Source organism: Notolepis coatsorum, assembly GCF_963971535.1.
Source record: "Notolepis coatsorum genome assembly, chromosome: 20".
NCBI classification, from domain to species: Eukaryota; Metazoa; Chordata; class Actinopteri; order Aulopiformes; family Paralepididae; genus Notolepis; species Notolepis coatsorum.
In genome coordinates, this window is record NC_140184.1 from 5,173,840 (window position 1) to 5,193,060 (window position 19,221).

General features: G+C 45.1%; 1 protein-coding gene across 1 annotated transcript in view; it reads right to left on the minus strand.

The window, feature by feature from the left end:
* The window catches only part of LOC311247279 (UPF0606 protein KIAA1549L-like), a gene marked incomplete at both ends in the record, with an annotated part of 170,423 nt that overhangs the window by 45,960 nt on the left and 105,242 nt on the right, over window positions 1–19,221 (minus strand). Inside the window, one exon of the mRNA XM_084337639.1 lies at window positions 11,331–11,461. Coding sequence (XP_084193765.1) covers window positions 11,331–11,461 — 131 coding nt within the window. The remainder of the gene's footprint in view (window positions 1–11,330; window positions 11,462–19,221) is intronic.

Genomic DNA, 19,221 nt, shown 5'->3' on the forward strand with positions numbered 1-19,221 from the left:
CTGTTTTGTGTTTTTGACCTTGGACTGTATTACGACTACTCTAATTGCCCATCGGACTATATTTGCCTTATTCAATAAATATATTTTATTGATTGAAATTGTGCTTGTGTGGACAATTGAATTTGTTTGTTTTTGAACCGTGACGAGTCTGAACACCACGAGGCTCGTCACAATATATATATTAGATTTTTTTTTTAATTGCATTCGACTAAGAGGTTGGCAGTCGACTATGGATCCTTTCGATCGATTAGTCGACTATTCGACTAGTCGAGGTCAACCCTAGTTTGCTGTATACAAACAAACATACAGTGTTCGAGCCAATCAGCGATACCAACTGAGTCACGTGACAGTTACCTCGGACCTGCGCGAGCTGCTGCGCCAAAAGAATACGACAGAGCTCTATGGAGAAACCGTGACTAAAAGTTGTTTTCAAACGAAAAACGGCTGGATGTCATTTAGTCAAATCAGCACGGCTGTTTGTGAGTATTTCACCTTTTACATAATCTAGCTTGGATTGATTGTTTAGATTGCTAGCATGGCTACCAAATGCAAATATATTGTAGTCTGCCCCGTTGTTCTGACCAGGATTACGATCCTTTCGGCTCTGGTGATGCACGCGCACACTGGGTCTGACGTATATACAGCGAACAGGTCTATATGGCCGATATGAAACCCAGCAATGTTGTTTCCTATGAACCTTTATGATTCAAATATCATCTATAGGCTTTTTTCATTCAAACTTTGGTGGACGCTTAATATCACACAGGTCGTGGATATCATACATACATTCTAACGATTTGATGCTTTGTTTCCAGGGGCTTTAAGTATCTACATTTTAATCTAATCCAAATCCTAGTGATTATTCCGTCGATAAACCAAAGATTTTGATTTAAGACCGATAAACCAAGCCCCCTGAAAAGAACAATGAGCCGTACTTTTGATCGTTCTCAGACGGTGGAGGAAATGTATAAGTCAGGACACGCCAGGGAATCCAGAGGAGGGAGAAGGTTCTCGGTTCGATTCCTGCTCCTCCCGGGCAGCGGACACTTACCCTAACTTACCCTAACACACTGTTTTTTGAACTAAGGGCATTAAAGTTCCTCGACTTAGTTGACCTTAAAACAGCAGAGATAGTTTTTAAAGCTAGAAGTCATCAACTGCCATGTAACTTACACATTTTGTTTAAAGAACGAGAGGTGACGTATAATTTAAGAAGAACACTCAATTTGAAACAGCCTAGAGCTCGAACCACACTTAAAAGTATGTCTGTGTCAGTTAAAGGAGTGAAACTCTGGAACAATATACCGGATGAAATAAAAAACAGTATTTTTAAGTTTAAAAAGATGTTTAAAAACAGGGTTCTAGAATCTTATAGTAAAATTTAACCTACAATATTTTTTTCTTTTCTTTTTTTTCTACCATGAAACTCTGGTATTGCAGATGAATTTTAGATTTTTCCTATGTTGGCTTATGTTCTTTTCAGGAAAGTTTTTTTTGTTTGTTGATTGTTGATTTTTTTGTTTGTTTGTTTGTTTGTTTGTTTGTTTTATCTTGCAAACTTTAACTTTTTTTGTTCTTTTCTGGATAGTTTTTTGTTGATTTTTGATTGTTGATTTATTTTTTTTGTTTGTTATATTTTGAAAACTAACTTTTTTGAATATTCTTTATTTTTTTATTAGGGGTAGGTTGCTCTATAAGCCTTCGGCTTCAAACCTATCCTTTTCGTTACTTTATTTGTGAAAATGTTCGAAAAATTATTTGTTTGTTTATTTATTTGTAAACATTCGAAATAAAATAATTAATTCATTCATTCAATTGCTCCTGATGAGCAGGTTGCATGGTTGCATCTGCCGTCGGTGTGTGGATGAATGGGTGCATGTGAGGAACTAAATTGTAAAGCACTTTGGATAAAAGCTGCTATATAAATACACCATTTATAAGAAGGTGAGAGAAGACAATGAATGAATGAATGACCTTTATTTATATAGCACCCTTCACAGCACGAATGCACAGGGTGCTTTACACTACAGCTTAATATAAAAACACAATAAAACAAAATCAGAAATAAATGACAACAACAACAGACAGCAGTTAAAAACAGTGAAACCAGATAGAAAAAGTAGAATAAAAGAATTTGGATAAAATCATGAGTCACTAATTAAAACAAAACTATAAGAACAGCGAGGACAAGAAAAGGTGCCTATGTATGACCAAAGGCCTGTCTGAACAAATGTGTTTTTAGTTGTTTTTTAAAAGAGTTTTCAGAGGGGGCAGTTCGCAGGTCCAGGGGGAGAGCGTTCCAGAGCCTTGGTGCTGTCACCTCGAAGGCTCGATCACCCACAAGAGCTGGATCAAAGGGATGGTGAGAAAATCACGGAGGAGTTCCAGAATCACTCTCATCCCTTGAAAGAGAATCAGCCAATCCTCATGTACAAGATCGTGAATAGACAGGTTGTTCCAGGCTTCCAGAGCACCATCTCAGAGTCAAAACCATGGAGGTGATGAAGAAAGCTATGAATGTTAAAGGAAGGTCCACTTTAAACATGGAGGCCCTCTTCCCTTGACTCTTAGTCACAGGGGCTCAAGATGTCTTTGATCGTGAGCTCAGCCCTGTTCCACCACCACCCATCCACCAGATTTGGTTACCTGAGGAAGGGTGACAAGTCTGTCCTCGTCCACGACGCTTCACTTCCCAATGGGCAGCGGTGGCCTGACGGTTAGAGAAGTGGGTTTGTGACCGGAAAAGTCGCCGGTTCGATCCCCCGGACCGGCAGGAATAAATCTGGGCTGGGGAAGTGAATTAATAACTCTCTCCCATACCCTTAACACCAACCGCTGAAGTGCCCTTGAGCAAGGCACTTAACCCCCAACTGCTCCAGTGGAGTTGCTCAGTGGCCAACGGTGTCAGACTGTGGTTGTACTGGGCAGCTCCCAGGTGTCAGACTGTGGTTGTACTGGGCAGCTCCCAGGTGTCAGACTGTGGTTGTACTGGGCAGCTCCCAGGTGTCAGACTGTGGTTGTACTGGGCAGCTCCCAGGTGTCAGACTGTGGTTGTACTGGGCAGCTCCCAGGTGTCAGACTGTGGTTGTACTGGGCAGCTCCCAGGTGTCAGACTGTGGTTGTACTGGGCAGCTCCCAGGTGTCAGACTGTGGTTGTACTGGGCAGCTCCCAGGTGTCAGACTGTGGTTGTACTGGGCAGCTCCCAGGTGTCAGACTGTGGTTGTACTGGGCAGCTCACAGGTGTCAGACTGTGGTTGTACTGGGCAGCTCCCAGGTGTCAGACTGTGGTTGTACTGGGCAGCTCCCAGGTGTCAGACTGTGGTTGTACTGGGCAGCTCCCAGGTGTCAGACTGTGGTTGTACTGGGCAGCTCCCAGGTGTGAATGGAACTGTGTGAATGTGAAGCAGGGCGTAGTTGAAAAAGAGCATCCGTGCTCAGCGAACCTACCCTGGGTAAATAAAGATTAAAATTAAATAAATGTGGTCTGCAAGTGGGCCGCTCTGCCACATTGTGGGGCCTGTGGCACGGTGGCAGGTACGATCGGGGACATTGCCGAGGCCGATACTGCAGCTGGAGCTAATGACGAGACCCTAGGGTGATTAGGGTGTTGCCTGCTCCTTTAAGAGTGATGCATGGTGGGATACAGGTGGTCTAGGCCAGGGGTTCCCAAACTTTTCAGGCCGGGACCCAGAAAATAAGGCGTCAGAGAGCCGCGGCCCAATGCACATCGTTTTTTTGCCAGGCGACCGATTTTTTAAGCCAAATATCACTTCAATCCTATTATGTTAGTTCAAGTTAGTTATTCATTTATATGTGCTATTTATGAGAGGGCTAACTTGTTGCAAAATAATAATGATAATAATAATAGCCTCATTAAAATACTATTGTTGCTTCGGTTGTTTTCAGCGTTTTATGTGCATAATCTGTTATTTAGTTTGAAATGTTCGTTGAAATAAGTAGATTTTTCGTTTTTGTTTATTTATTAAGTTAATATAAAACCATATAGTCACATTTTAGAATACAATAGAATAGAATTTTAGAATACAACTAGAAACACTGTCCTGGCCTGCTTCTAAGTTCAGTGGCCTGACAATTTTTTTTTTTTTTTTTTTTTTTTGAAATCATCTCGCGGCCCACCTTTGGGTCGCGACCCCGACTTTGGGAACCACTGGTCTAGGCAGAGTGTACGCGGGGACGGGAGAGTAAGGTAGCTTTTGATTTGTTTGTAACGTTAGTCATGAAGAATGCAACGGAGAACGGTTTCCAGTGGTTTACTGTCACCACACATCTAGAGGGAATTACCCCGAAATCCGGCGAGTTGTACGTACGTTACGTGACCGGCACTATGGCCCTGGAGTGCTGAGAGAACGCTCCCCTGTACTCTTACTAAGGTTCAGACAAATACAGGAAAAGGTAACAACTGTTACAGTGAAGAGCCCAGTGCCAATGATGGTGAGAGGAGAAGAGGAGCAGGAGTTGGGTACGAGCTGACAATCAACATAATCCCTTCCTGGTGGAGAAGCCGCGATGAAGAGCACATCCAACAAGACACAGCTATGACACCGTCATCTTAGCACATAATAATGACCTCACTGCTGATAGGATCCTGCTTGTGAACCAAACCCCACATGGACTGCATGATCAAGCATCAGGAGGCGGACGTCCCCCTCGCTAGCTACATGTGACTCGGGAGGTAGAGCAGTCGTCTGGTAATCTGGAGGCTCCCGGTTCGATTCCCTCCCTCCCAGCGTGTGTCGAAGTGTCCTTGAGCAAGACACTAAACCTTGCATGGTCGCTTCCGCCGTCGGTGTTTGAATGTGTGGGTGAATGGGTGAATGTGAGGAACAGAATTGTAAAGCACTTTGGATAAAAGCTGCTATATAAATGCACCATTTAGCATTTACCAAATGTCAGAGTCCCCCTAGGGATGCGTGAACGTGTCAGGATGTGACACTGTCCGCTACCCGTGTGGAAAGGGCAAGGCATCTGCATTGAAAGGTAATCCTAGGAAGTACAATGGTCTGGTCTCTCTCGATACAGTGCTGGTGGAACCTGATGACGGCGCTCACAGTGGGCCTAAAAGATACCGGGACCGAGTCCTTCTGTTTGAGCAGAAAAAAGGCCAAGTCTATGAATGATGCTCACTACCAGATCTACAGACAGGGGGGGGGGGGCACCTGAAACTTAACCCTTTCACTACCACACTACAGACGGTTAACCTTTCACTACCACACTACAGAAGGTTAACCCTTTCACTACCACACTACAGAAGGTTAACCTTTCACTACCACACTACAGACGGTTACCCTTTCACTACCACACTACAGAAGGTTAACCTTTCACTACCACACTACAGAAGGTTAACCTTTCACTACCACACTACAGAAGGTTAACCTTTCACTACCACACTACAGAAGGTTAACCTTTCACTACCACACTACAGAAGGTTAACCTTTCACTACCACACTACAGAAGGTTAACCCTTTCACTACCACACTACAGACAGTTAAACTTTCACTACCACACTGCATAATGTGAAACCTTTCACTACCACACTACAGGAGGTTAACCCTTTCACTACCACACTACAGAAGGTTAACCTTTCACTACCACACTACAGACGGTTAACCCTTTCACTACCACACTACAGACGGTTAACCCTTTCACTACCACACTACAGAAGGTTAAGCTTTCACTACCACACTACAGACGGTTAACCCTTTCACTGCCACACTACAGAAGGTTAACCCTTTCACTACCACACTACAGCAAGTTAACCCTTTCACTACCATACTACAGACGGTTAACCCTTTCACTACCACACTACAGAAGGTTAACCTTTCACTACCACACTACAGGAGGTTAACCCTTTAACTACCAGACTACAGAAGGTTAACCCTTTCACTACCACACTACAGACGGTTAACCCTTTCACTACCACACTACAGACGGTTAACCCTTTCACTACGACACTACATAAGGTTAACCCATTCACTACCACACTACAGACGGTAAACCCTTTCACTACCACACTACAGAAGGTTAACTCTTTCACTACCACACTACAGAAGGTTAACCTTTCACTACCACACTACAGAAGGTTAACCTTTCACTACCACACTACAGAAGGTTAAACCTTTCACTACCACACTACAGATGGTTAACCCTTTCACTACAACACTATACAGTCAGACGGTTAACCGTCGGTAGTATGGTAGTGAAAGGTTAACCTTCGGTAGTGTGGTAGTGAAAGTGTTAAAAGGCTTCCTCCGACTGATGTCAATGTGAGGCTGCACACATGCTCATCTCCAGGTCACACCGTGCAAGGCTGCAGATCAGAGAGGAGGAGGGAGGAGGGGCTGTCATGCCCTCAGATTTATCACTAATGATAGATACGGAACTCATCACTGTGTCCTTTATGAGAAGGTTGGTTGGTCCTCACTGATAGAGAGATGCAACAAATTAAAAATGGTTAATTGTAAGGCCCTTGTTGGTAAGCTACCTCCTTATACTACATCATTATTGGTAAGCTACCTCCTTATACTACATCATTATTGGTAAACTACCTCCTTATACTACATCATTATTGGTAAACTACCTCCTTATACTACATCATTATTGGTAAGCTACCTCCTTATATTACATCATTATTGGTAAGCTACCTCCTTATACTACATCATTATTGGTAAGCTACCTCCTTATACTACATCATTATTGGTAAGCTACCTCCTTATACTACATCATTATTGGTAAGCTACCTCCTTATACTACATCATTATTGGTAAGCTACCTCCTTATACTACATCATTATTGGTAAGCTACCCCCTTATACTACATCATTATTGGTAAGCTACCTCCTTATACTACATCATTATTGGTAAGCTACCTCCTTATACTACATCATTATTGGTAAGCTACCTCCTCATACTACATCATTATTGGTAAACTACCTCCTTATACGACATGATTATTGGTAAGCTACCTCCTTATATTACATCATTATTGATAAGCTACCTCCTTATACTACATCATTATTGATAAGCTACCTCCTTATACTACATCATTATTGGTAAGCTACCTCCTTATACTACATCATTATTGGTAAGCTACCTCCTTATACTACATCATTATTGGTAAGCTACCTCCTTATACTACATCATTATTGGTAAACTACCTCCTTATACAACATGATTATTGGTAAGCTACCTCCTTATACTACATCATTATTGGAATGGAATTTTGGTACATATGGAACCCGTTCAGAGTTTGCTCTGAACAGGGTAAATCTGCATTTTGCTACTGTATGATGCCCCTCTAGTTCATAGAACTCCAACAGTCCTTAAAGCTTGAGATTCTCCCCTCTGTCGCAGAGTTTAAAACCCTGATCTCCAGCCTCTGTCAATCAAGTTGTACATGTTTTAATTGATTGTTATCCTAACTTGTCTTATTGTTAAGATTTGATATGCCTTGTAATTGTATGTGCATTTCTTTGCCTAACTCTGGTGCGTACACTCGACGTGACCGTAAATGAGGGAAACCTCAGTTGCCTTTCGGGTTTAAATAAATGTTTGAAATGAAACTGAAATGAAATTAAATGAAACTGTGGAACAGTCTGAATGTCCAAATATGAGACCATTCAAACTGAATTACAAGGAAATTATGATCACGAGGTACAGGGATGAGGAAGGGATTCGACATTCACGGTTGTTTACATTTTTATTTGATTTCGTTCATGTTTTACATAATACCGTATATAGTTTTTGTTTTTTTGTTTTGCATAGATATATATTTGTTTTGTAAGGTTTTAAATTAGTACACTCATTTGAGTAGTGGAAAAGGGGTAGGATTAAATAAGTGTATACTTCGTCCTACTCCTTTTCGAACATGTAAATTGAGTTATGTTTTGCTTTTGTTTATTTTTTTTCATTTAATTTCTTGAGATCAATGATTTGTTTTGATTTTATATTGTTTGTATTTATTTATTTACATGTTCGAAATAAAGATTTCAAATAAAATAAAATAAAAAAGGTTTCCACCCAGGCTGTGGCTCCTCTTGATGGCACCAGCTGCGGCGCGCTGAAGCCCTGCAGCCAGAGGACACTGCAGTGGCCATGCTGTACGTCTCAGTCGCACTGACTATATTGCAAGTGTGAAGGAATTGAGGTTTTGCTGCTGTATCCCATTTGCAATACATGGAGACGAAGAGGACGAGGAGGCTAAAGGGAATGAAGAGAGCGATGATGATGATGAAGAGGGTGAAGGCCAATGAGTGTGACGTTGTGGTTGTTGTTAACTTTAACGTATTGCCGTTTCCTGTATTCAGTGATTTATTAGCTAAATATCCTAAACTATGTGGATTTATGTTCCAACCTGTTTTTAGCTTTCAAATGAGCTAACTTGAGCCAATTTATGACCATTTGTCGAATTTTCACTTTTCATTAAATATGGTGTTGTTATTAATGATTATGCTAATAAGGGCATAAAGGCTAGACATTTTTTCTTATATTGCATTATGCATTATGCAGTATTACCATTACAATAAACCTACTCTGGGAATTCTGTGATTATTTATGTCTTATCTTCTATATTTTACCTGATAATGAGCTAATTATTCTATTCACGCAAACTGCCCAACATGCAACTCCTAGCAACCAAGTTGAATTCCATCCGCCAGGCCTATAGATGACATTTCAATCATAGAAGTTAATAAGAAACCCTGTCACTGGGTCCAAGAAACTTCCAGTAGAGTAGAGTCTCGGTCTGGTCGTTTATTCCTGTCACCTATGTTTCCCCCATAGTGCTGTTCTGTTACCAGTTTAGTTCAGTTAGTCGCCCCCCCTCCCCCCCCCCCCCCCCCCCCCCCCCCCCCCTGCTGTGTTCCCTGTCCGTCTGCCTGATGTCCTCGTTAACCCTTTCACTACCACACTACAGAAGGTTAACCCTTTCACTACCACACTACAGAAGGTTAACCCTTTCACCTTTCACTACCACACTACAGAAGGTTAACCCTTTCACTACCACACTACAGAAGGTTAACCCTTTCACTACCACACTACAGCAGGTTAACCCTTTCACTACCACACTACATACGGTTAACCCTTTCACTACCACACTACATACGGTTAACCCTTTCACTACCACACTACAGAAGGTTAACCCTTTCACTACCACACTACAGAAGGTTAACCCTTTCACTACCACACTACATACGGTTAACCCTTTCACTACCACACTACAGAAGGTTAACCCTTTCACTACCACACTACAGAAGGTTAACCCTTTCACTACCACACTACAGAAGGTTAACCCTTTCACTACCACACTACAGAAGGTTAACCCTTTCACTACCACACTACAGAAGGTTAACCCTTTCACTACCACACTACAGATGAGGGTTAACCTTCTGTAGTGTGGTAGTGAAAGGGTTCAATTCAACCCACGGTCGGCCCCCCCCCCCCCCCCCCCCATCCTCTGCCTCTGTCTCCTTCGTTGTCCTGCTCCTGGGTCCAATACCATCACAAACCCTTCCAGCTCCGAGGAGACACTCTGTGACAAATGAAGGAGGACTTTTGCACTGGATTCAATTTAAGTTTCCCTGAACTGAACTCTTCTCGTTAATTATTCAAATCCATCCAATACCATAATCATAATCGAGAGATGATGAGAGAGCTCTGTCCGTTTTATAATTGAAGATAATTTTCACGCACACTTAAACACTTATGGAGAATTAAGTCTGCCTACTTTAAAGGGATCGTTCAGACTTTTGGACATTAAGTGGTATGGAATACTTGCTAGTAGTGTAATTGATGCGATGCCATTAGCTTCCCCAAGTGCTGTGGTTGAGAGTTCTGGCCTGACGCCGGGTTCTGAGTGAATTTGGAAGCGCCCAGACACAGAAAATGGGGTCACGATGGGGGTCACGATACAGTTTCTATTCCACACCACAACGTGCAGGCAAAGGAGTTACCCATTTGAACCCTTTCACTACCACTAGGTTAACTGTAGTGAAAGGGTTAACCTTATCTAGTGTGGTAGTATCACACCGTCTGTACTGTGATAGTGAAAGGTTAACCGTCTGCAGTGTGGTAGTGAAAGGGTTAAAGCTTTTTTGTCTCCCGACCCCGTTTGTCTGATGCTTCCCGGTTGGCGCTCGGAACCAGGCAGCGAGCCAGAACTCGCTGAGTAAAGCTATTGACATTATACCAACTGCACTACTAGCAAGTATTACCATACATCCTTAAGGTCCAGAAATCCAAACCATACCACTATAAGCTGAGACATATATTAAAGGCTAAATTAAATAGAAAATAAACCATTATCGGAACCGGCCTCAGTGGACAAGAAATGTCAACATAAACCTGAATCTGCTCAGTGGATACAGGTACAGTATGTCTGTTTCCCTGCAGCTGCCAGAGCTGTGGAGCGTCACACATACAGTAATCAGTCTTTTGCCCCCAAGGCACTGCATTGTGTGGTACGGTAACATAATGATTATTACATCTACATGTGGGAGAACAGGTTGTGTGTGAGTATGTGTGTGTGTGTGTGTGTGTGTGTGTGTGTGTGTGTGTGTGTGTGTGTGTGTGTGTGTGTGTGTGTGTGTGTGTGTGTGTGTGTGTGTGTGTGTGTGTGTGTGTGTGTGTGTGTGTGTGTGTGTGTGTGTGTGTGTGTACGCATGTGTGCATGTGCCTTCCGTGTGTGTGTGTATACAGTATGTGTATGTGTGTGTGTGTGTGTGTGTATGTGTGTGTACGCATGTGTGCATGTGCCTGCCGTGTGTGTGCGTGTATACAGTATGTGTGTGTGTGTGTGTGTGTGTGTGTGTGTGTGTGTGTGTGTGTGTGTGTGTGTGTGTGTGTGTGTGTGTGTGTGTGTGTGTGTGTGTGTGTGTGTGTGTATACAGTATGTGTGTGACAGTATGCACCACTCTGACACAGTGTATCATGTCAGCAGAGTGTCTGTCTCATGAATATTCATCAGAGCCGTCTCTCTCTCTCTCTGAGTGTTTCTGGCTATAAAAAGGGCAGCAGCGCCAGTGGGTTTCTCCCGTTCTCCCGTTCTCCCTGGGTACCTGAGTGCTCGGGGGAAGACACTGTGTGTAGAGGAACATATAAAGGAATGGAAGAGGGACTTCAGAGTGTCTGTCTGTCTGTCTGTCTGTCTGTCTGTCTGTCTGTCTGTCTGTCTGTCTGTCTGTCTGTCTGTCTGTCTGTCTGTCTGTCTGTCTGTCTGTCTGTCTGTCTGTCTGTCTGTCTGTATGTGTCTGTCTGTATGCGTGAACACAGGGTCCTGTGATAGGAGGAGGTGTTTGTATCGACGTGTCACTCACCCTTCCTCTTGCGGGTCTCCTCCTTGGTGGGTTTCTGCTGCGCTGTGACTTTCTGCACCGTCACGCCCCTGCCCGGCTTCATCTTCTCTTCTGATTCGTCGCTGATGACGGAACCGTCCTCGCTTGGCAACCTGCTGCAAGTAACCATAGCAACACAGGAGTGGCGGTGAGCTCTCTGGGCCAGCTGGTGCTCACAGACTGGTTATGTCATCGTCCCTTCCTTTTAACGATTCATCCTTCCTTCCTTCCTTCTTTCTTTCTTTCTTTCTTTCTTTTCTTTCTTTCTTTCTTTCTTTCTTTCTTTCTTTCTTTCTTTCTTTCTTTCTTTCTTTCTTTCTTTCTTTCTTTCTTTCTTTCTTTCTTTCTTTCTTTCTTTCTTATCTGTTTATTCCACTCTCAGGTATGGGTCTCAGTGTACCACCCTCTTATACCCTCAGCCCTGGCCCCCTCCCTCGGCCCTCTACCAACCAAGTTTCAAGTTTCTTTATTAGTTGTCATACAAAAATACAGAATACTTTGATATGAAATGCTTTTTTCTGTTTTGCTCCTGAGAGTGTGCTAGATAAAAAAATAGATAAAGTATAAAATAGAAAGTCAAAAGTATGTAAACAGGTGTAAACAAAAGTGTTCAATATACATATATACAATATACAATACAGAGTAGAAATGGGATGAGGTACAACTTAGGGTAAGGTGCAATGAGGTATGAGTTGTAGTGCAAGTCTCTTTACCAATAAATATAAAGTGTGTTAAAGGAAAACGCCAACATTTTGGGAAATTAGCTTATTTGCCATCTACCCTGGAGTTAGACAAGAAGATACATACCTTTTTCTTCTCTGTGCATGCAGTAGGAGTAGGAAGACGCGCACTGTTAGCCTAGCTTAGCGTCAGTCACTGGAAGTAGGTTCCTCCATTAGCCTAGTTCCCAACGTCTTCCTACTCCTACTGCATGCACAGAGAAGAAAAAGGTATGTATCTTCTTGTCTGACTCCAGGGTAGATGGCAAATAAGCTAATTTCCCAAAATGTTGGAGTGTTCCTTTAAAGTGTCTAAAGTGGGTAAAGTGGGTGCTACATTGAGTTGTTTAATTTAAAGTGAGTGTGTACGTGTGGATGTGTGTGCTGTGAGTGTATTTGATGGTTTGTTACATAGTGTTATTGTCATTGAGCATCCTGATGGCCTGGGGATAGAAGCTCCTTAGTCTCTCTGTACTGGCCATGAGACCCGGGCTCACGTGACCAATAGCGTCACCCATCGGCGTATTTAAACCACTATCAGTAGGGCACTAGCCCCACTGATCAGTGTCTGTGCCCCACTGATCAGTGATCAAATAATTATTATAATATTTTTTACTTCGCTTTGAAATATTATAGTGAAATATTTTGCACTGTTGTCGCATTTATCTTGTTGAAATCCTCCAACAGGCTATTTTTTGTAAGTTGACTGATTTGCACCCCCCCCCCCCCCCCCCCCTATGACAGCTAATACATGGTACATCCCATGGTGCTCAGCTTTCAGCAGGCAGCTCTGCATGCGCAGTTCACAGGGGCTGCGTTGCATTCTGTCATGATGCACAGCTAAGAAATTCGGGCATTCCAGCCCTCGTGGGCAGACTACTACGGGTTTGTCAGAAGGACCCTGCTGTGTGTACTTATGTTGAAGGCTTGCCAAACAAAGAGACAATCAAATCAAGGATAAAGATATCCCCATGTCAGCTCGAAGTGTCGAGCGAAATGTCCGAAAATATCATAGAACAGCAAACAGCTGGATTAAAAGATGCTCCGGTGTGCAGCTTAAAGCAAAACAGTGCTCAGGTAGGCAGCGGTTTATTACACATGGCGCTGCAGCATGTTAACTTTCAAGAACGTCTTTCCCTCTCCTCTCTCTCTCTCTCTCTTCTCTCTCTCTCTCTTCTCTCTCTCTCTCTCTCTCTCTCTCTCTCTCTCTCTCTCTCTCTCTCTCTCTCTCTCTCTCTCTCTCTCTCTCTCTCTCTCTCTCTCTCTCTCTCTCTCTCTCTCTGGCCTTCCTCCAGTTAAACCTTGCGACGACTGAGCTGTGTTCTGGTCATGTGACACTACACATATTTAATTGAGACCCTTTATTATTCAATTTAGCTGTAAATACATTGATACATCATTCAGTAACATTTCAGAGCCTTATAACAAAAACATTATTACGGTCACCATTGTGACCAGTGGGATTCTTTTTACTCAAAATGTGAGTATTACCAAGTCACCATGTGTTCTTAAAACAATGACAATAAACATAGTTTTATTAGGTTGAAATAATGTGGTTGTGTACTTATTTTTTTGGACTTATTATGGATTGAAAACTGAAAACCAAACAAAATGTGCTATATATAGCCTACCGTCTGCGTTGAATATGAAATAAAGGCATCTAAATGATAAATGTTTTCTTAAAAAAAAACAAGCTCAATCAAAAGATTCTACATGATTCCAAAATAGTGAAGAAAATAACTTTAGGAAGAACAAAGGCAGAGGCTCTGGTCCTTGCTCCAAAGGCAGTGGGTGATGTTCTCAAGGCCTTAACATCAGACAACCCCTCCCATTCTCCATACAGATGGATGCATCTAACCTAACCCTAACCCTAAAACCGAAATAAAGTAAAAAATTAAATAGTTCCTAAATCTGCCCATTTTCGCCCAAAAACCGGGCAAAATCGACAAAAAAATAAAATTTGTGCGCGCGCTTCATATCCCTAGGTGCCCCCTTGTGCCCCACTACAGTGCTTGGTCTAAATACGCCCCTGCGTCACCTGGCAGCCCCAGGTTGGTGGAGCGCAGAGTGACAGCTTGGCTGACCAATCAAGGAAGGACTACTCAGCCTACAGTGACCAGACTGTCCTGGTTTGTCTGGGGGTTTCAAGCACTGTGTTCAGAGTCCCGGCAAATATCTGTAAAAACGCTAATATTATGTCCCGGTTTTCAACATTCACTGTTCCGGTTGTAAACCAATAGAAAAACAACACACCATACATCTGAATTCAACAACACTGAGTTGTCCATATTATGGGTGTCAGTCAATGTCGGGCAGGCTGTTATGCTATGACGCCTTGGTCTCTTGGTCTTTATCGAGTTTTATCGAGTGATGATAACACAAAAGCAAGCTTGCTAGCTCATTTGTATCTAGCCTACTGTAGCTCACTTTACCAAGTTAATGTTGAGCCCTCGTTGGTACATGTTTCTTGTTTTTGCATTGAAAACCCACACTGTAAAAAAATATATAGTTTTTTCACAGGAATTCATTGTATTATTTTACAATTACTTTTGTTGTTTCTACTTTAAGTGTAAATGCCATAAAAATACAGTAAATTACCTTTTATCAAAATATTAACCATTAAATAAAGGTTGTAATCTGTAAATGTATTTGATTTTACTGTATTATGACAGTAAGTATTTGACAACCGTTGTTGCCAGACATTAAATTTTTTATTTTTTACAATTTTCTTTTTTTACAGTGCAGGACACATTGACTTGTTTAGGTGAGTGAAGAAAAGGCTGATCAGTTGCGCAAATTTCAGCACCACACAGCAGCCCATTGAAAGTGGACAGCTCCCCTAGCCCCCTCAACGTGTACGTATGCATATTTTAAAGGTTAATTAGCATACTATGTATATATATATATATATATATATATATATTAGAGGTGGGCATAGATTAATTTTTTAATCTAGATTAATCTATCTGCAATCCTGGATTTAATCTAGATTAATCTAGATTAAAATGGCTAAAAAAAAAAAAAAAAAAACTGCCGAAGGCATTCAAAATATGTGTGTTCTACCCAAATAATGACCAGAAGTAAGTCCTTACTTTTTCTTTCCTCCTTATGTTTCTCAGGCCAGGTGGCCCATTACACCATGAGCCCATCTCCCGTTTCCAAAATGCATTACAGACTGTTTGAAAAAGCTGTTTTGCTATGATAATTGGTAATGAAATATCAAAATAATGTTCAATAAGATGTACTTGTGTTTAATAAGTTGTTTTATTCAGAAGTTAACACAAATAAATAATATTACCAGTACAGTACAGTATCTAGCACACTCTCAGGAGCAAAACAGAAAGAATCATTTCAAACTTGAACTATGTGACATGGCTTGAATCAACTGCTCCAGTGGAGTTGCTCAGTGGCCAATGGTGTCAACTGTGGTTGTACTGGGCAGCTCCAGGGTGTGAATGGAACTGTGTGAATGTGAAGCAGGGCGTTCCTGAAAAAGAGCATCTGTGCTAGCGAACCTACCCTGGGTAAATAAAGGTAAAAAAAAAAATGTAAAAAAAAAATTTGTTTCTTTTTTTTTTTTTTTAGATTAATGCGTTAATTATATTATCGCGCAATACTAGTATAGCGTTAACGCAGCACGTTAACGCCGTTAACGGCCCAGCTCTAATATATATATATATGTACATATAAATATATATATATGGGAGGAGAGTTTCACAAATCACTTTCCACACTTTCCAAAGCGAGAGGTCTAACGTAGCTTACCTGTCGGCCCTGCTCACGGGTGCTGCGCTGGAATGGGCAACCGCTCTCCACTTCAATAATTCTCCCCATATATTGTCATACTCCGCATATATTGACGACATGCGCAAAGTCTTCGACCACCCTCCGGGTAGAGCCGCCGGCTTATTTACGATCCACCAAGGAAGTCGCAGTGTGAGCGAATATGCTATCGATTTTCATATCCTGGCAGCCGGCTCCGACTGGGGTGACACGCCACTGCAAGGGGCTTTCCGCCAAGGCCTGAGCGACATTTTGAAAGATGAACTTGCGTCTAAAGAAAAACCGAATTCCCTAGATGAGCTAATCCATTTAGCCAGGGAACTGGACATGCGCCTCCGTGAACGCCGCCGAGAGAAGGCTAGCGCCGCTCGCCCACCTGTGCCCTGCTCAACTTGTTCTCCCCGCGCCGTCCGCTATCGTTCCCTTCGCCCCTGTATCGACTACCGGGGTCTCAACAACATCACAGTAAAAAACAAGTACCCCCTGCCTTTAATTGACTCTACTTTTGAGCCCCTGCAAGGTGCCACCATCTTCACGAAGCTGGACCTCAGGAATGCCTATCACCTTGTCCGCATCCGGGAAGGAGACGAATGGAAGACGGCCTTTAAGACCCCGCTCGGCCACTTCGAGTACAAGGTAATGCCCTTTGGGCTGACCAACGCCCCTGCTGTCTTTCAGTTCTCCGCGATGTACTCAACCGCTCCGTTTTTGTTTATTTGGATGACATTCTGATTTTTTCCCGCTCCATGGAGGAGCACGTCCAGCACGTCCGCCGGGTCCTCCAGCGCTTTCTGGAGAACAAGCTGTTCGTCAAGGCGGAGAAGTGTGAGTTCCACGTCTCCTCCATCGGCTTCCTCGGCTACATCATTGAGGGCGGCAAGATCCGGGCGGACCCCGAGAAGATTAAGGCGGTGTCCGACCCACCAATGTCAAGCAGCTCCAACGCTTCCTGGGGTTTGCCAACTTCTACCGGCGCTTCATCAGGGACTACAGCCGGGTCGCGGCACCCCTCACCCAACTCACCTCACCTTCCGTGCCCGTCGTCTGGTCTAACAGAGTGGACTCCGCCTTCGCCGAGCTGAGCCGGCGCTTCACCACCGCACCCATCCTCGTCCAGCCGGACGCGTCCCAGTTCGTGGTGGAGGTGGACGCCTCCTGTACCGGAGTGGGAGCGGTCCTTTCCCAACGCTCCGTCCTCGACCAGAAACTGCATCCCTGCGCCTTCTTCTCGCGCCGCCTGACCCCAGCCGAGGTCAACTATGATATCGGAAACCTGGAGCTCCTGGCAGTCAAACTAGCCCTGGAGGAATAGAGGCACTGGCTGGAAGGTTCAAAGGTCCCCTTACTGGTTTGGACGGACCACAAGAACCTTGCCTACGTCCAGACGGCCAAGCGCCTGAACTCCCGCCAGGCCCGCTGGGCGCTGTTCTTCGCCAGGTTTAACATCACCCTTACCTACAGGCCTGGTTCCAAGAACACCAAGCCGGACGCTCTCTCCCGGCAGTTTGTCCCCGAAGAGGGTCCCGCACACCCCGACACCATCCTCTCCACCTCCTACTTGGTGGCCGCCGCCACCTGGGAGATCCAGTCCATCGTGAGGGAGGCTCAGCGTGCCCAGCCGGACCCAGGTAACGGTCCACCTAACCGGCTTTTTGTCCCCGACCTTGTCCGCTCCCAGGTGCTCCAGTGGGTTCACGCTTCCCGGTTCGCCTGCCACCCTGGGATCGACTGTACCCTGTCCCTGCTGAAACGGCACTTCTGGTGGGTCTCCATGAGGGAGGACACCCGCACCTTCGTCCTGGCATGCACCGTCTGTGCTCGTGCAAAGGCTTCCCACCGACCACCCGCCGGGCTCCTTCGTCCGCTCCCTGTTCCCGGTCGGCCCTGGTCGCACGTCGCCCTGGCCTTCGTCACCGGCCTTCCTCCCTCACACGGTAACACAGCCATCCTCACTATTGTTGACCATTTCTCGAAGGCTGTGCACTTTGTTGCTCTCCCCAAACTCCCCTCTGCTGCAGAGACCGCGGATCTGATGGTGCTCCACGTCTTTCGCCTCCATGGGATCCCGGTGGACATCGTCTCCGACAGGGGCCCTCAATTAGTCTCCCAGGTCTGGAGGGCCTTCTGTCGGGCCCTGGGGGCCACGGTCAGTCTCTCCTCCAGGTACCACCCACAGACCAACGGCCTGTCGGAGCGGGCCAACCAGGACCTGGGGTCCGCCCTCCGCTGCGTGACAGCCCGGGACCCCTCCGGATGGAGCACTTTCCTGCCGTGGATCGAATACACCCACAATTCTCTGTCTTCGGCGGCCACAGGTCAGTCCCCCTTTGAGTCCTCTTTGGGCTACCAACCCCCGCTGTTCCCTGCCCAGGAGGAGGAGATCGCTGTTCTGTCGGTGCAGGACCACCTTCGCCGCTGCAGTAGGATTTGGGAGGACACAAGGGCCACGCTTCTCCGCTCCACGGACCAGAACCGTCGCTTCGCCGACCGCCACCGGACCCCGGCTCCCGACTACCAACCAGGTCAGATGGTATGGCTCTCGTCTCGGGACCTGCCGCTCAAGTCTGTTTCCCGTAAACTAACCCCCCGTTTCGTTGGTCCCTACAAAATCCTGTCTCTCATCAATCCCTCTGTCGTCAGACTCCAGCTCCCCTCCCATATGCGGATTCACCCCTCCTTCCATGTCTCCCAGCTGAAGCCGGTGGTCTCCAGTACACTGTTTCCCCCTGCTCTGGAGCCTCCTCCTCCGCTGGTCATCGATGACCACCCGGCCTACATAGTCCGGGAGTTGCTGGGCGTGCGGCGCCGCCGCCGCGGCTACCAGTACCTGGTCGACTGGGAGGGCTACGGCCCAGAGGAGCGCAGCTGGATCTCCCGCCAGATGATCCTGGACCCAGACCTCGTCCGGGATTTCCATCGGGCCAACCCTGACAAGCCTGGGCCGCCAGGAGGCGCCCGTAAAGGGGGGGGGTCCTGTCATAATCACAACGAGAGTGTACTTCACTCCCCCTCCTTCTGCCCTCACATTCACCACGCATTCCTCTTCATCCTCCCTTCCATCCACCACGCACTCCTCTTCATCCTCCCTTCCATCCACCACGGAAGCCTCACGCCCTTATATGGTCAGCATCCCTTCACCTCCCGTCACTCAACCCAGCTACACTTCATCCCCTGATTCACACGCTGTCAGGCACCTCACTCCTCACAGCTGTATCCCATCCCCTGTTGACCAGAAGTTGTCGTGGTGTTAGTATCATTACCTAGGTACAACGCCTCAGTCTGAAGACCTGCTAGGCATCCCCGTGTGATTATCCCTGTTCTAACTTTCCTCCGTGCCAGTGTGTTCCTGTCTGGACCCCCCTGGAGCTTAC